The sequence below is a fragment of the Glycine max genome, chromosome 7, assembly GCF_000004515.6.
Source record: "Glycine max cultivar Williams 82 chromosome 7, Glycine_max_v4.0, whole genome shotgun sequence".
Classification (NCBI taxonomy): Eukaryota; Viridiplantae; Streptophyta; class Magnoliopsida; order Fabales; family Fabaceae; genus Glycine; species Glycine max.
Genome location: NC_038243.2, coordinates 11,794,855 through 11,815,731, shown reverse-complemented (window position 1 = coordinate 11,815,731; position 20,877 = coordinate 11,794,855). Strand labels below are relative to the sequence as shown.

Genomic DNA, 20,877 nt, shown 5'->3' with positions numbered 1-20,877 from the left:
TGTACTACTCAATCTCCATAATAATATTATAATGTCATTATAATAATTTATAAAACCTCATAACTCATACACATCACACAATAATCATATTTGCATGACACAAAACATATATATATATATATATATATATAAAAAAAAAAAATATATAATATATATATATATATATATATATAAGAACATCCTAATGGCTTACTAGTTATTTTTGTCTTTCTATTAACTATTATATGTCAATTAATGTGCAAGGTATATGATTAAAAAATTGTATTTCTGATTTTTAAATACCTAAAATTATGTCATTTATATAACAAATGAATCCTATAAATTATATTACTAAAACTAATGAAAAAATAATATGATATAATTAGAATTGCATGAAAAATCAATAGACTTAATTAGAATTGCATGATCCTGAAGTATATATATATATATATATAATATATATATATAATATATAATATATATATATATATATATATATATATATATATATATATAATTTGCAAATAGACCCTGCATCATAAAAGAAACCAAATAGTAAGAAATAATCTCACATATTCGGGAATTGGTGCATGTAAAAGAAACTAAATGATGTGATAATGAGAGTACTTTATTAACTATCTAGGACAATTAATTAGTACGTACTATTTTTTTTTAGAAGAGTATTCCTCTAATTAACTAGGATTTCATATACTCTAAGTTGAGACAAAAGGTTATAAAGAGTATTTATGATTCCAAATATAATAAATAATAAATAAATCTTAATTAGATGTAAAATCCTAACCCAATGCCAATTAACATTTTAAAAAATGGAATCTGAATCAAAATAAATAATATTTATGATAATATATTTTAAGAGGACATATTATAAATAATTTCCTAACAATAATAGAAAAACAAAAATCTTAAATAATTGTTTTTTTAGATACAGAGTTTTTTTTCTTCTAGATTTATTACAAGATAATATAATAATTCCTAAATTCTCCATTCAGCATTTATATATTTAATGTACATCACTTGGGGTATTAAATACTAAATCAACCAAAAATACTTAACTAGTATATATGCACAAGCATAGTATGTTATATTTTGGATTCTTTCTGGATAAGCTTACCCAAACAGAGACAAACTTCTCCCTTGAGCTAGGTTTGGGGTGTGAGTTAGGTCCAATCTCTTTTCATTTCTAGTATAAAGTCATTCATATGTTACAAATAATATAAAATCATTGATGTCACTCTTCCACCTATAATGTTGTTAAGTGAGGACACATTAATGGCTTTATATTACATAACATATTCATATAGTACGGTGCTACAGATAATTTAATTATTCATGCGAGCTCCCAATATGTATTGGTGAAAAAGAGGTTACACGTAGAAAACTCACCATCTTTGCATTCACTAGTGGCCTGTCACCAGCCATATGCATAGCTATTCTAGCTATGCTAATTTTTTAACTCGAAATTCAATTTCTTACTTATCATTTTTTATCTCTATTATGCTAATTCTATTCTGTTATAGTTTATTATGTTATCATAATATGCTACAAAAGAGTAACTGCCTAAGTTTAAAACAGACTTGATAAGTGATGTATTTATCATTTTGGTTTTATGAGCTTGATTTTGTTTTGGCCATTGTGCACATTGGTAAGTGATGTATTTATGTTGCTTTGCAGGATCCTTCCATGAAAATTCTCAGAAAATTGCTCAGGAAGGTTGAAATCATAAAAAGCTGGAGGAAGGTGAAAATTGCTCAGGATCCTTCCATGACAATTTCTCCGTTGTATGAGCATTAGTAGCTTATATTTTATTCTTTTATATAGAAACAAAAAACTAGTGGAAGGACGAAAGTTCTTTTGGAGACTGTTCCAATTCACAAGTTAGCTAATATATTTGTTGCTAGCTTTGAGATAGGTTTTGAAGAGCAGCTATCAATGTTGGATTCAGTTGACCCTAAAGTGAGGCTTTCAAAAGCAACATAATTGGTTGATAGGCACTTACAGGTAAGTAATAGTGTTAATGATGCTTCAGATGAGTTTGGTTTCCTTTTATTAATCTCTGATTCCAGTTTTTCCCATGGGCGTAGTCAATACCTGTAGCTCTCTGATTACACAAAAGGTTGAAGGACAATTGTCAAAATCTCAAAAAGAATTTTTTCTTCGACAGCAGGTTAGCTTTCTTGCACCATCCTTTTGATGTATACTTGGAATGTGAATCCAAGGGTGTAGGGATGATAAATATTTATACCTTACTAAAATTAAATTACATGTTCCAAGCCAAAAAAAATTTATGACAGTGATTTCAAATGGAAAATTCCTTTGAGCAATTCCCTTAGCTTAAATCAAGCGTTGACTCCTTTAATATTTTCGGAGTTCCTATCCATATGTAGAGTTTTATGTTAAAAGAAATTAGGTGATACAAGCTGTCGCCTAGCTATGAGAAATAGTGTCTTGTGAAAAATCATAATGCCTTTACCTATCTCATTGTTTGGAAGTTTCGATGTATGTTTGTTTGACATAATCAGTATGTCTTTGTTGCAAATGATTATTGCTTTGTCTGCTGAAGTTTAACGGTCTAAGGATTTACAAGCACCATCAAAACTTTGTTGGCCTTTTAAGAGTGGAAAAATACAGACTAAAGAGTGTCTTTAATTTTGTTTATGGAAGCAGCATGTAAATGGTTCAATATTAATATTATGCCAAGAATTGAATAACTTGTGGACTCTTTGGCCAGTTCAGCTGCAGAGGATCATTTTGTTTCTATTTATATGTTTTGTCTTGTATGGATTTTTTATCTAATAGGACTATTTTTGTATTGTTTTTTGTGTAAAATATGTTAGATGAGAGCTATAAAAGAGGAACTTGATGATAATGATGATGATGAGGATGACCTAGCTGCCTTGGAAAGAAAGATGCAAAAGGCAGGAATGCCACAGAATATCTGGAATTAAGTATTAGTTACTAGAAATTAGGCTAATACTTTGGTGATGTATTGTATCTCATTAAGTATTAGTTTTGGTTACTAGAAATTTGGCTACAAGAGTTATTTCCAATATTAGTCTCACATGAGACATGTTTTGGTATATATATCGTTGGCTAAATTTCAAGAAACAAAAAAAAAAAAAACACATTCTACATCGGTTGTCAAACAACCGATGTAGATCCCTCAAGATACTAAGACGGTCAACAGATGTAGAATTAAGCAATTATGGGCAGCATTCTACATCGGTTGGATGAAAACTGATGTAGATATCTGAACATACTAAGATGGTTGTCCCGAACAACTGATGTAGAATGTGCATCATTCTAAGGCGGCTCTGACTCGAGGCCCGCCTTTGTATCCATGTCTTTCTGCATTGGTCCACCAACCCTCGTTGTAGGGTGTGGGGTTTTCAACGACTCCCACTACCACAACGGGTCATAACCGATGTAGAAATGGTCAATTAACTGATGTAGAAAGCCTAATTTCTAGTAGTGATAAGAAAAATATCAATTCCTATCATTCAAACCAAAGATAATTGCTAAATAAATATTTTTAAAGATATTTTCCTCCTAAGCACTTGAAATCTTCTTATTTTGAATTCTGCTAATCAAAGACAACAAATATATTAATTTCTTTATTATTTCATTAAAAATAATAGTAAAGTAAAGAAATTGAAGTCATTCTTAAGCCAAAATTGACTATCAAAATTGCTTATATTTTGCAGTTATCAAACTTTCCCAAATTGAAACATTTGCTTGTCCTCAAGCAAAAGACAAGTTCGAAATGTATCAACACATCAGATAACTGTGAAACTTTTCGGAGAATCGATGTTAACCAACTCACGTTAACATCGATTTTTGGAAAACCGATATTAACCAACTCACGTTAACATCATTTTTTTCGGAGAATCGATGCTGACAAAATCACGTTATTTACGATTATGCCACTGCGTTTTGGGTTACATCGATTTCCTAAAATACCAATGTTATTCTAACGATGTGAAAAGTAAATTTTATAGTAGTGAGATCTATTCAGTCATGGCTTTCTTCTAATGCATCATCATCATAAACAACTATTCATATTACTAAAGGAAAGAGATACTCATAGAGTGACTTAGCTAACAACACATATATTGAATTTGTAGAAAAGGATATCATCATCGTAACTACTCATATAATTATCATGAAAAAGGAAAGATGTATTTAATGAGTGACTTAATTAATATGCTAAGTTTATAATAAATGAAATGAAGTTTGATTTCTTAGTAATACATGTTTGGAGGAAAATAATGAAATTTTAATATTGATTAAGTATCACATTAAGAATTAGTCATATAATCTATTAAAAAACAAAACTTAAAATTTTTTGAGTGTTTTTACAGGAGAGCCAAACACCAAAATTGTAATTAATGATTAATTAACTAAAGGAAAATTATTAAGACTATCACAAATTATCATCACACTTCTACAATGGGGAGACATTAACACATTTCATGTATAAGCATTCCCTATTATTATTGTAATCTGACTCTTTGGTACAGCTGGTATCGCGCTTATTAATTAAATACATCTCCTTTTGCCGAGAACAAACAAAAAAAAATCCTTATTATTGCCACCTATTGTCCATAGGAAACTGTAACATATTTGAGTCATTCAGCTCCAAATTTGTGGAAGCAGTGCCATTCTTACTCCGTTTTGCTGCCACCTCCGACGATGACAAGGAAACATCGAATGAATGTTTCTTTAAGGCAATCCTAATTGGCTCGACATGATGATGAGCCGAGGCAATTAAATGAGGAAAATTCAGCTTTGCTTTTGAGCCATGCATCTTAAACGCGGCTCGATCATAAGCCAAAGCTGCATTTTCAGCAGTCTCATAGGTCCCAAGCCACACTCTCACACCATTCCTCTTAGCATCCCTTATCTCGGCCGCGTACTTTCCCCATGGCCTCCTCCGCACGCCTCGGAAGCTCAACCCCCTCCTTGGAGGCACGTGAGTGCCACACGCAGCTGCTTTGTCACTATTTTGACTCTCATTTTCCATTTTCACAGCCATCCCTACCTTGCTCACCCCATTGCCATTGGCGGGGAGCCATCCCATGGTGGCGGCCTCACGCAGAACACCGTAGATAACCATGTCTTCGGCGTTATCCTCCTTCAACGGAAGCTCTGCCCAGTTCTTCGCCAAGAAAATGTTCCGGAAGCTGGAGTTCCGGCCAAACACTGCCGTCGATGGCACTGACGCGGAAGCATCCTTAAATGGTGTCGATACAGGGAGCCCAATGTCATGAAGGGCATTCACGTTGGTGTTTAAAGCATGAGGGCTCATTGTTCCATACAAGTTTGATGTTTTGTTACTTTTTCGTAGGTTCTGTTGTTTGTGACTTGTGGGTGTTGTGTCTATATTTATATAAGGAAAAACCTAGACATAGTAAAGATGAAGAAAAGCACTAGTATAATATTTAATTCAATTCTGGCATGGTGGTTCCTTGAACGTTCTTAATTTCCCATGTGGAAGAAGGGCTTTGTCTCACATGGTAAAATATATATTTATGTACTTTTTGATTTCAAAACACAATAAAAGTTGATGCTTAGTCGGTGTGTTTGTCCCCACTTTTTTTATTTTTATTCTATTATCACATTTCTATTAATATAACATTGGTCAGATTTGAAAGTTGAAAGTAAAGACCATCATATCACGTTAGTTTTTAACTTTTATAGTAAAGAATGTCTCCCAAGGTATATGTGCTGTGCGTGCTACTAAACTTGTTTTCTTGACTCGATTTGTTGTTTAGTTAGCATTTTTATTTTTTTGCTTTCTAAGTTATTATATATATATATATATATATATATATATATATATATATATATATATATATATATATATATATATATATATACATGTGAAAATAGGAACGGAATTGTTTTACAGTAGTGTATGGTTGATTCTACAGAATTTCAAAAGAAAAAGATTCCTTTCTACGAAAGAATGCTAAGTAAACCGGTCAAACATTGTAACTCTTTTAAATGTAAGAGCAGAAGGCTAGGCAAAAAAGTATCAAATAATTAATAAATTGTACAACCATGCCTTCAGCTAGATGAACTTGAAATATGCTATTCGTTCTTAGCTATAGTTCCCACCTTCGTCTCATACATTACATAATAATAGACGCTTCTAGAAGTTTGCACACAGTTTGGAGAAGAAAATTATACTAATGGTGTGTTTGGATGGAAGAAATAAAATAAAAAAAAATATGAATATTAATTTATTTTGTTTTGTTTGGGAGAAGAAAAAAATTAAAGAGAAGGAATAAAAAATGAAAAAAAGAAAGAGAAAATTTGATTTGTAAAAACATTTTTTTCGTTTCTATTTTCTTTCCTTCAATTCAAATAGAGAGTAAATTATCCTTAGTATAAGAAAATTCACTCTTAGCCTCAACAAAATTAAGCATGATTAAATGCTAACTATATATATCAGCTCAAGCCTCACCCACTGATCTAATCATCTAACTTAGTTTCTTACGGGCGTTCCTTACCTTGGTCAGAATATATGTAAGACATTATGAGAATTGTTGATCAAAAGTGTTACGGATAATTTGCTTTTGAGAAGGATCCCACGAAACTTTCTTTTGCATATTGATTGGGAAATATCTATTCGCTAGGTAAATAAAATACATATTAATTTGTAAAATAACCATGAATAAAACAATACAACTTATCCTAAATATCCTCCACCAGTCTTCCCTTATACACTCAAGGGTCCTAGACCAACAATGCTAAAAACGTTGAAATTGTGTCCTGATGTCATGCCTAATTGCAACGACTAAATGTAGCATGATTCATTTGCAAAAAATCAAAAGTCAATATCAAAAATCAAATTTAGTGTTTGATATATTTTATTGAAATATACAACTCCGATGGTAGGAAAAGCATTTACTACAAATCAAAAGAGTAAATATTTCAGGTCACTTTGAGAATCACTTGTTTTCGATCCAAGAACGTGAAAATTTTAAAATTAACATAAAAAAAACTTTAATTGCTGATAAAAAGAAAAAGAATACCGTGCATGTCTAATACAATTTGTCCATCACCCGAAAGGCATCCTACGAAACGTGGAAGATATACACAAAAACATAAACTAAAGCTAAGCTATGTTATCTATATATGACTCCAAGCTCCATCAGCACGCAACTTTACTTGTTTCTTGAAAAAGATAAACTTAAAAGAAATGAGACGTAATATCTCAATTAGTGGTCTAAAGGTTTTATAAATATGTTAGATTCCTCTATCCAAACATTTTTCTTATTTATCATCTCTCATGACTTTAATTGCCCTCACTAGTCACTAGGTCCATAGTAAGATTTTCATACCCATGGTTAGACATTAACCTTTAAATCATTAATACTACTATCGTTATTATCTTAGGGTTCATCCTTTACTATTAACAGGGGTTTCTCTAAACGTCGAAAACACGTAAGCATACCATGGGTTTATACAACCCTGGTTAATTATCAGGGGTTTTCATTGCAACTGTAGGTAATTTCCGACTGTTGAAAATAAACCTACGTTAGATTTAATAATACTGTTATTATTTTTTTAGTTTAATTGTCCGAAAAAGTTTAGCCCCAATTTGTTTTTGGACTTCTATCTTTTTTTAACTTTCTCCTTTCTTCACATATACATCCCAAAAACCTTACCTAAATTATTTTATTGAATTAGGGAAAATTGTTGAAGCGGCTAGAAGGGGAATAAGCTCATGGCGCCATTGCTGGCCTTTAGAGAAAGAGGAGAAGGGACAGAGAGAGATAAAGGTAGAGACTAGAGAGTGTGAGAAAGAGCGAGAGAGGAGGGAGAAACCCTTAACTCCTCCAATGATTTTCAAACCGGCGAGTACCTTGAGAAAGAGCAACGACCAAAACCGGCGCCTCAGCATCAACGATGTTTCCTTTGTCGACGTTTCGTTTCTCGATGGAAACCCTCTTAGCCACCAACATTCAGGTTATCTTTCTCTTCTCCTCTCGGTTAACTGCGAACGACACTACTTCTTCTCAATTGTTTACCATTTCATGCGTCCATCGAGATCAAACAAAACACGTTCAAATATTCCATTTCAGAAAACCAAGATCACTCAGATATGTTGTACACTCTGAACTTGAAGAAGTTTGAAGACGCCACCACCAAACTCTAACAGTGGGACCACGAGCCTCACTCCAATGATTCATTTGGAATCAGAAAACCTAAGAAAAATAGCAAATTCAATATATGCAAGTGTTTAGCCTAGGGCAATGCCTTTTTCAGCAACGGAGGTTTTTTCTTTTCGGGTGATTGTAATTGTAATTCTTTTCCATTGATTGGGTGTTGAGTAGTTTTGTTTTGTGTTTGACGGATGCGTGATTTGCTAGGGTTTTGGATCCAGAGGAGTTGAGACTGGTATAATTGAAGGTGTTGAGAAGGATGAGAAGCACATATTACTGCCTATTCAAGAGGATGTATACAAGTCGTGTGAGTCTATATCTACGTTAGCGAGTGATTTATTTGAGGATGTAAGAGCTTCAATTCAGAAATCTAGCAAGAAGTCCACCCCATCAACTTCAAACATCAAAGTGTCATCTTCCCCTTCGGTTCCATTGTTCCAAACTCATGATTGTATGTCTCTGTCTCCACTTTGTGTATTTAGCATAGATCCTTGCTATTTGTTTGTGAATTGTGAAGAGCATTTATAAAGCATGGGTTGACTAGGCTAGATTGGTTCCATGATTTTATGTTAACTGGTTATCACAATTAAGGATTTGCTTTTCATAATAACATTATTTGAAAGTGATTTTAGCTCTAGTTGTAGATAAAAAATTGGTTCTAGATTCATGAAATGACTGGACAAACATTTCACATGATTTTTTTTAAAAAAAATTGTTTTACTACTATGCTTTCTCAATTACGGATCTTGCTTGTGTGCATTCTGAATTTCTGAAGAGTGTTTGAAATTTATTTTTTCTACTGTGCTTTTATTTTGATGTACTAATTTATACCCAATTGGTCAAATTTTTTATTTCTGGCTTTTGTTTTCAGCTTCAGAAAAGGTTGGGTTGGTTTCTCGCAATAAGGTAAATAGCATTTGTGATAGAGACTAGAAAGTTTTTGTAATGTTAATGTATATCTGTGAATGATTCTCAAGAATACTTCAAAAAAATGCTTATTGTACTAGGAAAGTGGGTTGTTTCAGTCGTAGGTTGATTGCTTAGTCGTACCAAAAGTTTGCGGGTGTAGTATGTGTCCCCAAAGTTATCAATTTAGGACAAAGGAACCGCAGAGAAATGTCCATGGTGAGTAGAGATCCTAATATTGTTCTGTTGTACTAAGTAAGCACTCTAAAAATAACATAGTAGGAGCAAGTGGTACATGGTTGGAGACAACACAAGTGTTGGCTCCTTAAAGGTCTATGTCATAGATTTTTATCTTCCTTTCAACATCTTAATGAAGGTTTTCTATTTTAATCTTCTTAGTACTTGTCTTCAATCTCATTCTCAGTTTTTATGTTCATTAATTACTTGAGTTACGATTATAGCATTGTGAAATAATGTTAGAATGTACTACCCTTTCACGCTTTAAGGAGTTATGATTGAGATGCAGTTTGCAACAAATCTTGTGGTATCTGATGACTAGGTTGATTCCACAAGGTATAATTTTTGCGAACTATTCAGTATTAGTTTGACTTAAACTAATGTTGGAGACTCAGTAGAAGTTGATACTTATACATATGCAAATGTTGGGATAATGACTGCTGCTACATGAGTCGAGGTCATTACTTTGGATGCTTACTGACTCATGTCTTGAATTTGATTTAAGTACAAATCTAAAGGTAGCTTTAGAGGTTCTAAATATTGTGTTGTGTTGTGATATGAGGTATTTTAATTTAGTTGTGCATTTTCTTGTTATAAGTAGCTGAAATTGCTTCTTGATTGACCTTTTTTTATTTGAATTCTTACATTCCAAATTAAGATATTGTTTATGTACTAGGGGAATAAGCATGGAAGGTAGTGAAATTACTTGGAGATGGTTATGGTGAAGGTATGCTATTGGACAATAGTTCTATCTTCTAAGATTCATCTAAAACTAGTGCATATCTTTTATGATTTTTAACACTACAAAAAAAGCATGATTCGGTCGCTAAAATTCTTAGCCACTAAAATAGCGACCGAATTATGTATGTTGCAAAAATCCTAGTCCTATTTTGCCACCAAACTACTTAGTCGCAAGCACACAAAATTTGGTCGCTAGATATTTGGTTGCCATTTTGCTTGGGACCAAATCAACAACCGAAGTTTGGGGTAGCTATTTCTGTCGCTAACAAGTAATTAAATTTTAAATATAAAATAAATTAAAATAAGATGCGGTTACTAATTTGGTCGCTAACAAAAAATTAAATTTTAATTGTAAAATAAATTAAAATAAAGGTCGGTCACTAATTCAATGGCTACTAAATAATAAAGTTATTTTAAAAAATAATTTCGTTTGCTAATTCGGTCGCCAATTTTACATTTTAAATATTTTTGGTCTAGTTTAATAATTAATTTTTAAATTTGAAATAAATTCAAAAACAACTCGATTGTTCAAAGAAAATATGCCATTATTTTTATTTTTTCATATATTAGATTTTAACCTGTTTAATAATTACCAATTGTAAATATAATTTTTTTATTAAACTATATATTCAAACTTATATATAAAAGTGAACATTCATAATCTGTAAATACATCTAATAACAAAGTTCTAATTAAATATTGATAAAGTGCAAATGTGGAAGCAATGACTTCCAAGATTATTTTGATGATGTCAAAAAATTAAGAGTTAAGCAAGTTCCAAAGAATCAAGCTTCAAGAATTAAGTTTCAAAATTCAAGATTCAAGAACAATCAAGATCAAGATTCAAGATTCAAGAGAAGAAATCGAGAAGCAACAGTCAAGACTTCACAAGGGAAGTATTTTTCAAAAATCCAAACATAGCACAATTTTGTTTTACAAAAGAGTTTTCTAAAAAAATTTCTAAGTTACTAGAGTATTTACTCTCTGGTAATCGATTACCAGTTTCATGTAATCGATTACCAGTGACAAAATTTGATTTCAAAATGTTTTTAACTGATTTGCAACGTTCCAAAATATTTTTCAAATGGTTTAATGGATTACACTATATTGGTAATCGATTACCAGTGTATCTGAACATTGGAATTCAAATCCAATTGTGAAGAGTCACAACTTTTCATAAAATGCATTGTGTAATCGATTACATGATTATGGTAATCGATTACCAGTGATAACTTTTGAATATAAAGTCAAAAGTTGTAACTCTTGACATGATTTTCTCAAAGTTATAACTCATCCAATAGTTTTCTTGACCAGACATGAAGAGTCTATAAAAGTAAGACCTTGACTTGCATTCAAAAGAACTTTTACAATTCTTTAACAATTTTTTAGAACTTCTAAGAGTTCCTTTCTACTCATCTCTCTTCTTGTTCTTCCTTCGCCAAAAAGCTTTCTAAGTTTTGTTTTTCCAAACCTTGTTGTCATACCCTAATTTCGTCCGGAGACCATTGTTTGATGGCATACAACCTTTGCTTGACCGCTTAGAGGTACTTGGCACCCATTGTTGCACAATACGTGAAGTTCTGTAAATGCCGGAAATCAAAAGGAAGCATTGTTACACAATCCGTAAGGTTCCGTAACATGCCAGAAATCAAAATGAAGCATTGTTACGCAATCCGTGAGGTTCCGTAACATTCCGAAAGCCAAAAAGGGGATGATTACGTGATCCGTGAGGTTCCGTAACATTACGAAAGGAAAACAAGTATCGTTACGGAATTCGTAAATTTCCGTAACGTTACGGAAAAAGAATTAGCAAAAAAAGGCAAGGGGTGTATTTAGTAAACAGGGGATGCAAATAGAAACCAGGCCCACTTGGGCCTTCTAGAATGTTCCTCCAGAAGGCAGTTGCTTCTAGAGGAAGCAACCTAGCTCGGCTGAGCGAGCTGGGTGGCAAGCTCCTCCTTTATTTTCCTATAAATAGGGGGAGGAGTGAAGGAGAAAAACGTTCAGCCCTCTTGGTATCTTGGGATCACTTGAAATTAGTGAAAAAAATTGTTTCCGTAAAGAAAATCCATGCCGATGCGCTTCCGTAACACGTCCGAAACGTTTCCGTGGGTAATTCCGTGAAGATTTTCCGCCATCTTTCGTTCGTTCTTCGTCGTTCTTCAGTCTTCAACCGGTAAGTTCCCGAAATCGAACTTTTTAATTTATTCTATGTACCCTTGGTGGTCCCCACTAGTTTCGTGTATTTTTATTTTCATTTCATTTACTTTCCGTACCCCCTTTTGACGTGCTTTAGTCATTTAATTAAATCATTTTCTCGCCTAGTCAAAAAATAAAATAAATTTCCACCGATCATTTGAATTGTAACATCCGTTAATTTCTGTTAAAATGGAATCCGACCGTTCGGTCATGCCGTAAGCACGTTAGAAACCCAAAAAGAGGTAAAATAATAATATAATAATCAAAAAATATCTTTTAGTAAAATAAAACAAAAAAATCAATCGGACATTTCTCTTTGGGATTTTTCTTTCTTAATTGAATTGACTAATAACTAAAGTGAAACTAAGGCTAAAATCAACTCACAAAATCAAGCTTTGTCCGCAAAAATCACTGAGAAAACGTTTTAAGGTCCAACGCCTCAGCTTTTCTCACCAAGTAAAAATAGATTATTTTAAGGTCTAACGCCTTAAACGACCACCTTCAAAGTAAAAAAGAATCACTTGATTCGCCCTTTTTGAAAGAACTAGGTAGGTCTGATTTCCTCTTCGATGGAGGATACGTAGGAGCAAGAGCCCCGCTTTTGTCGACCTCAAAAAGAAAAAAGAAATAAAGGTTTAAATACATAATTTCACACAATTCTAATCTAAGGCTGTTGTCCTTTGGGACAAACGTGAGAGGTGCTAATACCTTCCTCAAACGTAAATACAACTCCCAAATCTGGAATATTCTTCATGATCGGTTTCCTTTGGTTTTTCTAACGTTTTCCTTTCAATAAACATTGGTGGCGACTTTGCGCATTTTCCTCCTTTGGAAGACGCACCCGTGAGCCTCGCCTCGCTCGCCCGCAAAAGGATAGGTTGCGACACTTGTTTTTCTACAAGTGAAAATTCTGCAGAAAACAAAAGTGTGCTATCTTTTCTTCACTTCTCCCTTTGCCAAAAGAATAGAAGGACTAACCGCCTGAATTCTTTTGTGTCTCCCTTCTCTCTTTCTAAGAGAATTCAAAGGACTAACCGCTTGAGAATTCTTTTGATTCTTTCCTTCCCCTTAAACAAAAGATTTCAAAGGACTAACCGCCTGAGATATCTTTTGTTTCCCCTTTACAATGATTCAAAGGACTAACCGCCTGAGAATTCTTTGTCTTAACACATTGGAGGGTACATCCTTTGTGGCACAAGTAGAGGGTACATCTACTTGGGTTGTTATACAGAGAACAAGATAGGGTACATCTCTTGTGGATCAGTTCAAGTGGAGGGTACATCCACTTGGTTGTTCAAAGAGAACAAGGGAGGGTACATCCCTTGTGGATCTTTGGCTTGTAAAGGATTTTACAAGGTTGAAAGAAATCTCAAGAACCGTTGGTTGCTTGGGGATTGGATGTAGGCACGGGTTGTTGCCGGACCAGTATAAATCTTGTGTATGTCTTCTTCTTCCCTACACTCTTTAATTTCCGTTGTGTACTTTTAATTGCCGCTTTTACTTTTGGTTAAGTTTTTATTTCTGTTCTTTACTTTCTTAACTTTGTAGTAAAAGCCTAGTTGAATCTATTAACATTAAGAAGGATAAATTTTTTAATTAGTCAAGACACATTAATAATTAATTCATCTCCCCTTATTAATTATTCAGAGGCCACTTGATCCAACAACAAATTCAAAGTTTAATAAAATGCAATGTGAAAGTTTAATATAGTTTAAATTCATAACTAACATGACATAATCAAACTAAAACAATAGCCAAGAGTTAATGATCAACTTGAGCATCGTCAACATGGTGCTCAATTCCATCCACATCTTCTGACTACGCGATCATGATTCTCTATCAGTCACAACATCTTTTCCTCAAGTATCCTCTCCTTATCTGTCTTTGCCAAACAATTAAGCCAGTCCTATAAACTTTCCTCCTAGTATATAATATTGGTTGTTGGATACATTGTAGCACATATTGCTATATCACAATCTAACATGAACAAGTTAAATGCTAGAAGGGAATATGTATTGGCACTAATTCACTCGATATGTTGCTAAACTAAATTTAGAAGGTCCTTGCAATAAATGGGAAATGGGACAATCATCCAAAAAAACTGAAATTCATTTTGATATAAAATAATAAGGAATGAGGCAGAAAGCATTAGATGGTGTCTCAACTTCATATTTATATTTCATAATGAATGTATTTAATTTTAGGCATTACTATGGATAGTACAAGAGGAAAGGATGTTTTAGGATGGTGTTCAAGCATGGGTTCTTGGGGATGTTTTAGATTTACTTTTCAGAAAATCCATGAGGTGTTAATGGAGTTGTGATTCAAATTCGATGCTGGATTGATCATATAGGTAATTTGGAAGGTCCTTAAAGATCAACATAATGTATTAAGAGAAGAAAAATTAATGAGAGAGAAGAAAATCAGAGAGAAAAATCTATTATTTTGCTCTACCAAGGAAGAAAACCCTTCTACAATTGTTAAGTTTGCAAACTTAGTGCATGTTTAGATTAAACTTAAGTTGCAAACTGTGTGTGTATGTGTGTGTCTTTGTGTGTGTGGAGGGTATATTCCACTGCGACAAACCTCTATACCAAATAAAATGAGGCCTTACAATCCGTATGCACAAATAGTAGATTCATCCCATAAGGCTTTCACGACAACAGCAGATTCATAAAAGGAATTTTTTTATCAACATTTTCCAAGAGGCTGATGTAGATAAAATTGTCACAGCTCTTTTCATTCAGTAATTTTAATGTATTTTAGTTTTGATTGTTTTGGGCAGGGAAAACAACTGAAGAAGGCAATTGGTAATATCATGTACATAGAAGGCAATTGTTTTGAAGCTGTTGTTACTACTATTACTTCTTATTTTAAATTATGAGAGTAATATTTCTTGTTCTATAAGTTGTATTTGGTTTGGGCAAACTAGTGTCTATTATCTTTTTCTCTGCAGGATTCAAGATTTAAAGCAAGTTATTAGTAGTTATTATTAAAAGCAGGCTTTAGTTTTTTATGTGCTCTCTATTAGTCTGCTAGTATAAATCAAAGACTTCTACAACTATACAAGTAATTCTTACAAAAACAATTTCAAAGTATTTTTCGAATCAAAGATATAAATACCTGAGTTGGAGGCTTCAGCACAATGGACTTTATATAATGAGCACATGAGCACTTTTGGAAACAGCAATGAGCGCAGGATCAACAATGGCTAAAATCACTCCTAGTGGAATCTGAAAATCAAATGAGAGTAGGCCTTATAATCAATTAACATAGGTAATAAGTGAGGTTGTTATGCATACAGGCAGAGGACAATGAGGTTGTGAAGCATAGTTGTAATATATGTTTTTAAAATTTGGTCCTAGTTGCTTTCATTTTAGACAAAATTGTACTTCATGTATTTGCATTCAATTAATATCTACTATTATCCCAAAAAAATAAAAACAAAACATTTTGGCAATTTAGAAACCTAGTCACATAATCTAAGTCCATGGATGAGTGCAAAGTGATGATAAGTAGGTTTGATTTGAATGGGGATGGCATGCTTAGCTTTGAAGAGTTCAAAATTATGAAGAAGTCATTATGATGATCATGATGATGCTACATGCACATTGATTCTGGCACTAGCTAGATGATTTGGTGGGTTTCAATTTGATTGATGATTTGTTTGTATGTACATTTTGCCTAATTTCATGTTTTATTCTTTTGTTGATTGGTACAAATCATGGATTTGTAAATCGCTTTTGATCATTAGAAATAACATCTTGGTTAAAAGGAAGATATCAATTTTTTAATTAAGTTACCTAAGGCAGTTAAAAGGTATCTAAAAGGAAGTTAAAAGGATCCTAAGGAACCTAAGGCAATTAAAAGGTATCTAAAAGGAAGTTAAAAGGATCCAATAAGAAACACATGTTAAGGAATTGAAACCAAGGCAACCAAACAAGGTGTGACCATGTCAAACTGGGCCATAGCAATTCCATGATAGGTCTTAAGTTGTTATGGTACTGAGGTATGTTAGTGTTTTTCAAAACAATGTGACCCTAACATGTGTCAAGTGTCAACTCATGAGGTGTTAGGGCTTTGACCGTAGAGGCTCATGAGGTAGTAGTTTGGTTTGGAAAATCTGGTTGCTCATATAAAACCTATGCAACCTCAACAAAAGTTGTGGATGAAGGATCGGTTTCCAAGGCCACGGAAAATTTAAACAAGCATGTTCAAGTGGCAAACAAACATTCATATGGCCAAATTCATAGGGACAGATATCATCAGCCCTCCAATTCTGTCATGAGAAGCTACAAAGATAAGACATGTGAGGATGGAATTAACCAGCACAAAAGATCATTCTCAGTCGGCATCAAACTACTTTCGGGGAACAAGTCATCATCATCAACTTCATCTGTGTCTGGCTCAACTTCATTTTCATTTTCAAACAAATCATATGGATGCCAAGCGCAACAACTATTGAAAAGGTGCAACAATGCAAATTTAGAGATAGAAAATTCAATCCAGGGAGCAATTGCACACTGCAAGAAGTGTCAGCAAATGTTTTCTTCAAAGAAGACTGCAATTGAAGTAGGAATCTACTCAATGTCTGCATCTAGAACCTCAGTTTGTGAGGATCATGAGAGAGTAGAGCTTTGGAGGGGCTGATAGGGAATTGAAAAGTAGCTTCTGCTCATTTGTTGTATTCTTCACACATTGTCTTTCCAATTCAAAAGTAACTTTGGTGAAAGATAGCGCAATTCACCAGTACTAATTTTAGAAACACTCATGGTTGTCAACTTGTCATTGATATTTAGACCAAAGCTTCAAAATATGGCAGAATTTTGTCCACAAAAGATATTTGCATCTGGTCCTTGACCAAATTATGATGACTAGAAATGACATTCTTCTGAAAATAAAAATCTAACATTTTACTATCCACTTTCCAATCCAAAACCTTTCCAATCCCAAAACCTTTCCCCAGTCTAAAAAGCACTGAATTTCCTCCAATATATCAAAACACTGAATTAGCCAAAGCACTGAATTATATCAATGGCTTCTTCTTGAACTTCCGCTGGGGTGTCAATTTCCCCAGGAACTTTGGCTCCAAAATGCCGAGTTTGACTGTGAATAAGATAGGGTTAGAGAGGGTTGAGGAAGGGAAAGAGAATAATAATAATAAGAAGCAGAGGAGGGATGGTTCTGAAATTGATTTGCAGCTGTTGAAGGGAATGTGTTTTTGGATAAGAAGAGATTTGGAGATTGTGGAAAAGGAAAATAGGGAGATGAAGCATTTGTTGGATGAGATGAAATTGTGAAGGAATAATCGCCTTAAGGAGAGCAAAGGTGGTGGAAGGAAGCTGAGTGAAAGCAATGGGGAGGTTCAGCGTTGGAGAAGTTACAAGAGTGAAAGACAAGAGGAAGAGAAAAAAGTGCAACAACCAAACAAGCCACAAAGTGTAGCCACTAACGATGTGGAATCTGAGTTGGAGAAAGCCATTAAGGCTGCCACCTCTACTTCTTAGCAAAGTCAGTTACAAAGAATGGAGGAAGAATCTTGGTGTTTTTGTATCTATACTCTATAATCTGATCATTATATTTGCATTTTGACGGATATATAATATAATTATCTATCACCAGGTGATATTTAATAATCTAGACCTTCGCTGCATAATGAATAGTGTGGTTCGATTCGAGGTGATGGATCCAAAATCACATGGCACCATGAAAAATGGGAAGCAATTTTGTGTTGCTTTGCCTTCAAGAATTCAACATGGAAAATCTGAATTGATTTTGGCAAAAGTGAAGTCAAACCAAACTTGCTATAAGTGTTACTATAATATAAATAGTGTTTGTAATTATGCTAAGTGCTTATTATGTTTTCTTTGAATAAATCACAGCCCTCCTGTAGTTAAATGTTCTTGTTCTTTTCGTTGCAAACTTGTTGGGTGAAAGTGAAATTATTTGGGGTATTCATGAAGATAGTACTCTGTTGGTAACATTTTTCGATAATGAATTGTTAATTTCATCTTTGATGTCTGTTTTACTTTAGACACTGTTTTTCCTTGTTAGTTCTTCCAAGAAATTTTGATTTCTAGCTCATTATTTTGTCATCAACATGTTATGTTTAATATCAGATGTTGTGGATGATAATAGTTTGATCAATTTTGGCATATTAGTTGGCTACTAGTTGTTGCTAGGACAAATGATTTTCGAATGCTAAGGTCTAACAATGGATCTTACTCCAAATTTTAAGGTGATAAACAATGAGAAAACTAATCATAGGGTTGGTTGGTAATCATCATTCAAGGGTTTTCTAATATTTCAAGAAGCCATTAATTTCAAGTTTTGATATATTTAATTCAGTCTAAAAAGCATGGATATAGTTTTGTTGCAGGTTTAGAGCAATCACAAGTTCATACTATACAGGAGCCTTAGGGGCAATGCTAGTGTATGACATAAGTAGGAGATCAAGTTATGAGAATGTGAGCAACCATAATAAAATTTTGTTTTTTTGCATAGATATTTAAGGTGGTTTGAATTTATAAAAGTATTTATTTTATCTATCTTCTGCTCAATGCGTATGATAGACCAGTTGTTAAATTCTGGGGAGTGGAGGCAGACATCAACTTCAACATCGACCACTATAAGGAAGACTTGAAGCAAGTGAGTCATCAAAACGAGGGAGAGAATCTGTGGAAAGGCATTATCTTATCTCGAATAGTCGTGTGATACCTTATCTTCTACAGTTCTTAATTAGTGAGTATTTTATCAATCTTGAACCGGTATAATTTAGCTAATTAATGTTTATGTTAATATAGATGACCAATTTAACCAAGGAAGAGTTTGTCCACGTACTTCGCTGACAGAGCATTGGATTTCCCAGACGAAGCTCCAAATATAGAGGTGTAACTTTGCACAAGTATGGAAGATGGGAGGCTCGAATGGGCCAATTTTTGGACAAAAAGTAGGACCTCATCTATCTTCTATTATTTATGTATTTTATGCATCATGTCATTTATGTGTGTTTGTTCATGTCGTGACAAAATTAAATTAATATTTTGATTTGATCACTAGGTATGTTTGACACCGAAATTGAAGGTGCAAGGTATTTATGTGTGTTTGTTCCTATGTACACTGATATTATAATTTACAAGCAGTTAAATTCATCACAAATCAAGGTTATAATACTCATTTTAACCAAGATGCATCATGTGATCAACACATAGCAACAAAGGAAAATGATATCCCTAGGAATAACTACTTCACAGTAGCACATACACATACACATAACAAATACATTTTAAAAAATAAGTTATACCATTCATGTATAAAAGGATGAAATAATGGAAAAAACATGTACCTCTTATTGCCTTTGCAGTCCGAGTTTGGCAACTAACTTAGGGTGAATATGAATCAAAGTCTCCGCCTTCAATCCCTAAAAGTAAGTTAGCAGAAAAAATGGCATATTAGAATAGAAATTCAATTTGTACCAAAAATATAGAAATAGAAAAGTAATCAACAAAAAAATAGGAAAGTTATCTCTCTCTCTCTCTAATAGTAGTACTAATTAATTTAAAACCCTTCTATGCCATTGGCGAAAAGGATTACCAAAGTCTCTCTCTCTCTCTCTTGGCTAAAACCAAAACAACAACTTTTCTACTAAGCCAAATGTGGTCCATACACAACATGAAGCTTACCTCGAACTCAACACTGACAATGGCAACGAGACTCTGCTATTCAATGGCAACGACAATAGGTCTCACAGGTCACGACAAGTTCCCCAATCCTTGAACCAGAAACCAAAAAAGGTCCTTAGGTTAACCGAAGGTTCCAGAAACAGACCTAGCTATTCAATGGAACAACACAGCTAGACGAAATGACACGAGCCTGTCACGAAAGTCTTCAAATGTTAACGAAGAAGAAGAGAGCGCTGAATAATACACGGAGAATAAGAGAGCGCCAGAGAATAATACACGAAGAAGAAGAGAGCGCGAGCAAAATAGGTCGCATCAAAATAATTTAAAATTTAATTTCAACATCAGTTTTCAATAAAAAAAAACCGATGTTAACAAATTGATGTTAATGTTAACATCGATTTTATTAAACAAACCGATGTTAACTGATCTAACGTTATCATCGGTTTTTTAGAAACCCGATGTTAACTAAGTGACGTTAACATCGGTTTTGTATAAAACTGATGTTAACATGATTTCGTTCACATCGGTTTTACAAGAATTGATATTAACGTCACTTCGTTAACATCAGTTTTCTGCAAAACCAATGTTAACGGATACACATTATTTACAATTATGCCACCGCGTTTATGTTAACATCGGTTTTGTCAAAAACCAAACCGATGTTAATCTGTCGATGTTAAAACTGCTTTTTGTAGTAGTGAAAATGAAGGGTCAGTATACAAAGACATAGTACCCAATAAGCTAAGATAAGAGAGAAAAAAAATGAAGAGTCAGTGTATACAAAGACGTACGTAATACCCGAGAAGATAAGATAAGAGAGAGAAAATGAAGGATCAATGTATACAAAGACGGGTTTTTAAATAACCATCCTTGAACTTACATTCTTAAGATTCTAAAACGGTTTTCTACCAACTGTCATTGTTGGTGCAGCGTAATAAATG

The 20,877-nt window shown here is 33.5% G+C and overlaps 1 protein-coding gene across 1 annotated transcript; it reads right to left on the bottom strand.

Moving 5' to 3' along the window:
- Positions 1 to 4,482: 4,482 nt before the first annotated feature.
- On the bottom strand, positions 4,483 to 5,346 carry LOC100804762 (ethylene-responsive transcription factor 13). Its single transcript, XM_003530095.3, has one exon. The coding sequence runs from the start codon at positions 5,303 to 5,305 to the stop codon at positions 4,583 to 4,585; it is 723 nt and encodes a 240-aa protein (XP_003530143.1). The 5' UTR covers positions 5,306 to 5,346; the 3' UTR covers positions 4,483 to 4,582.
- Between the last annotated feature and the right edge of the window lie 15,531 nt (positions 5,347 to 20,877).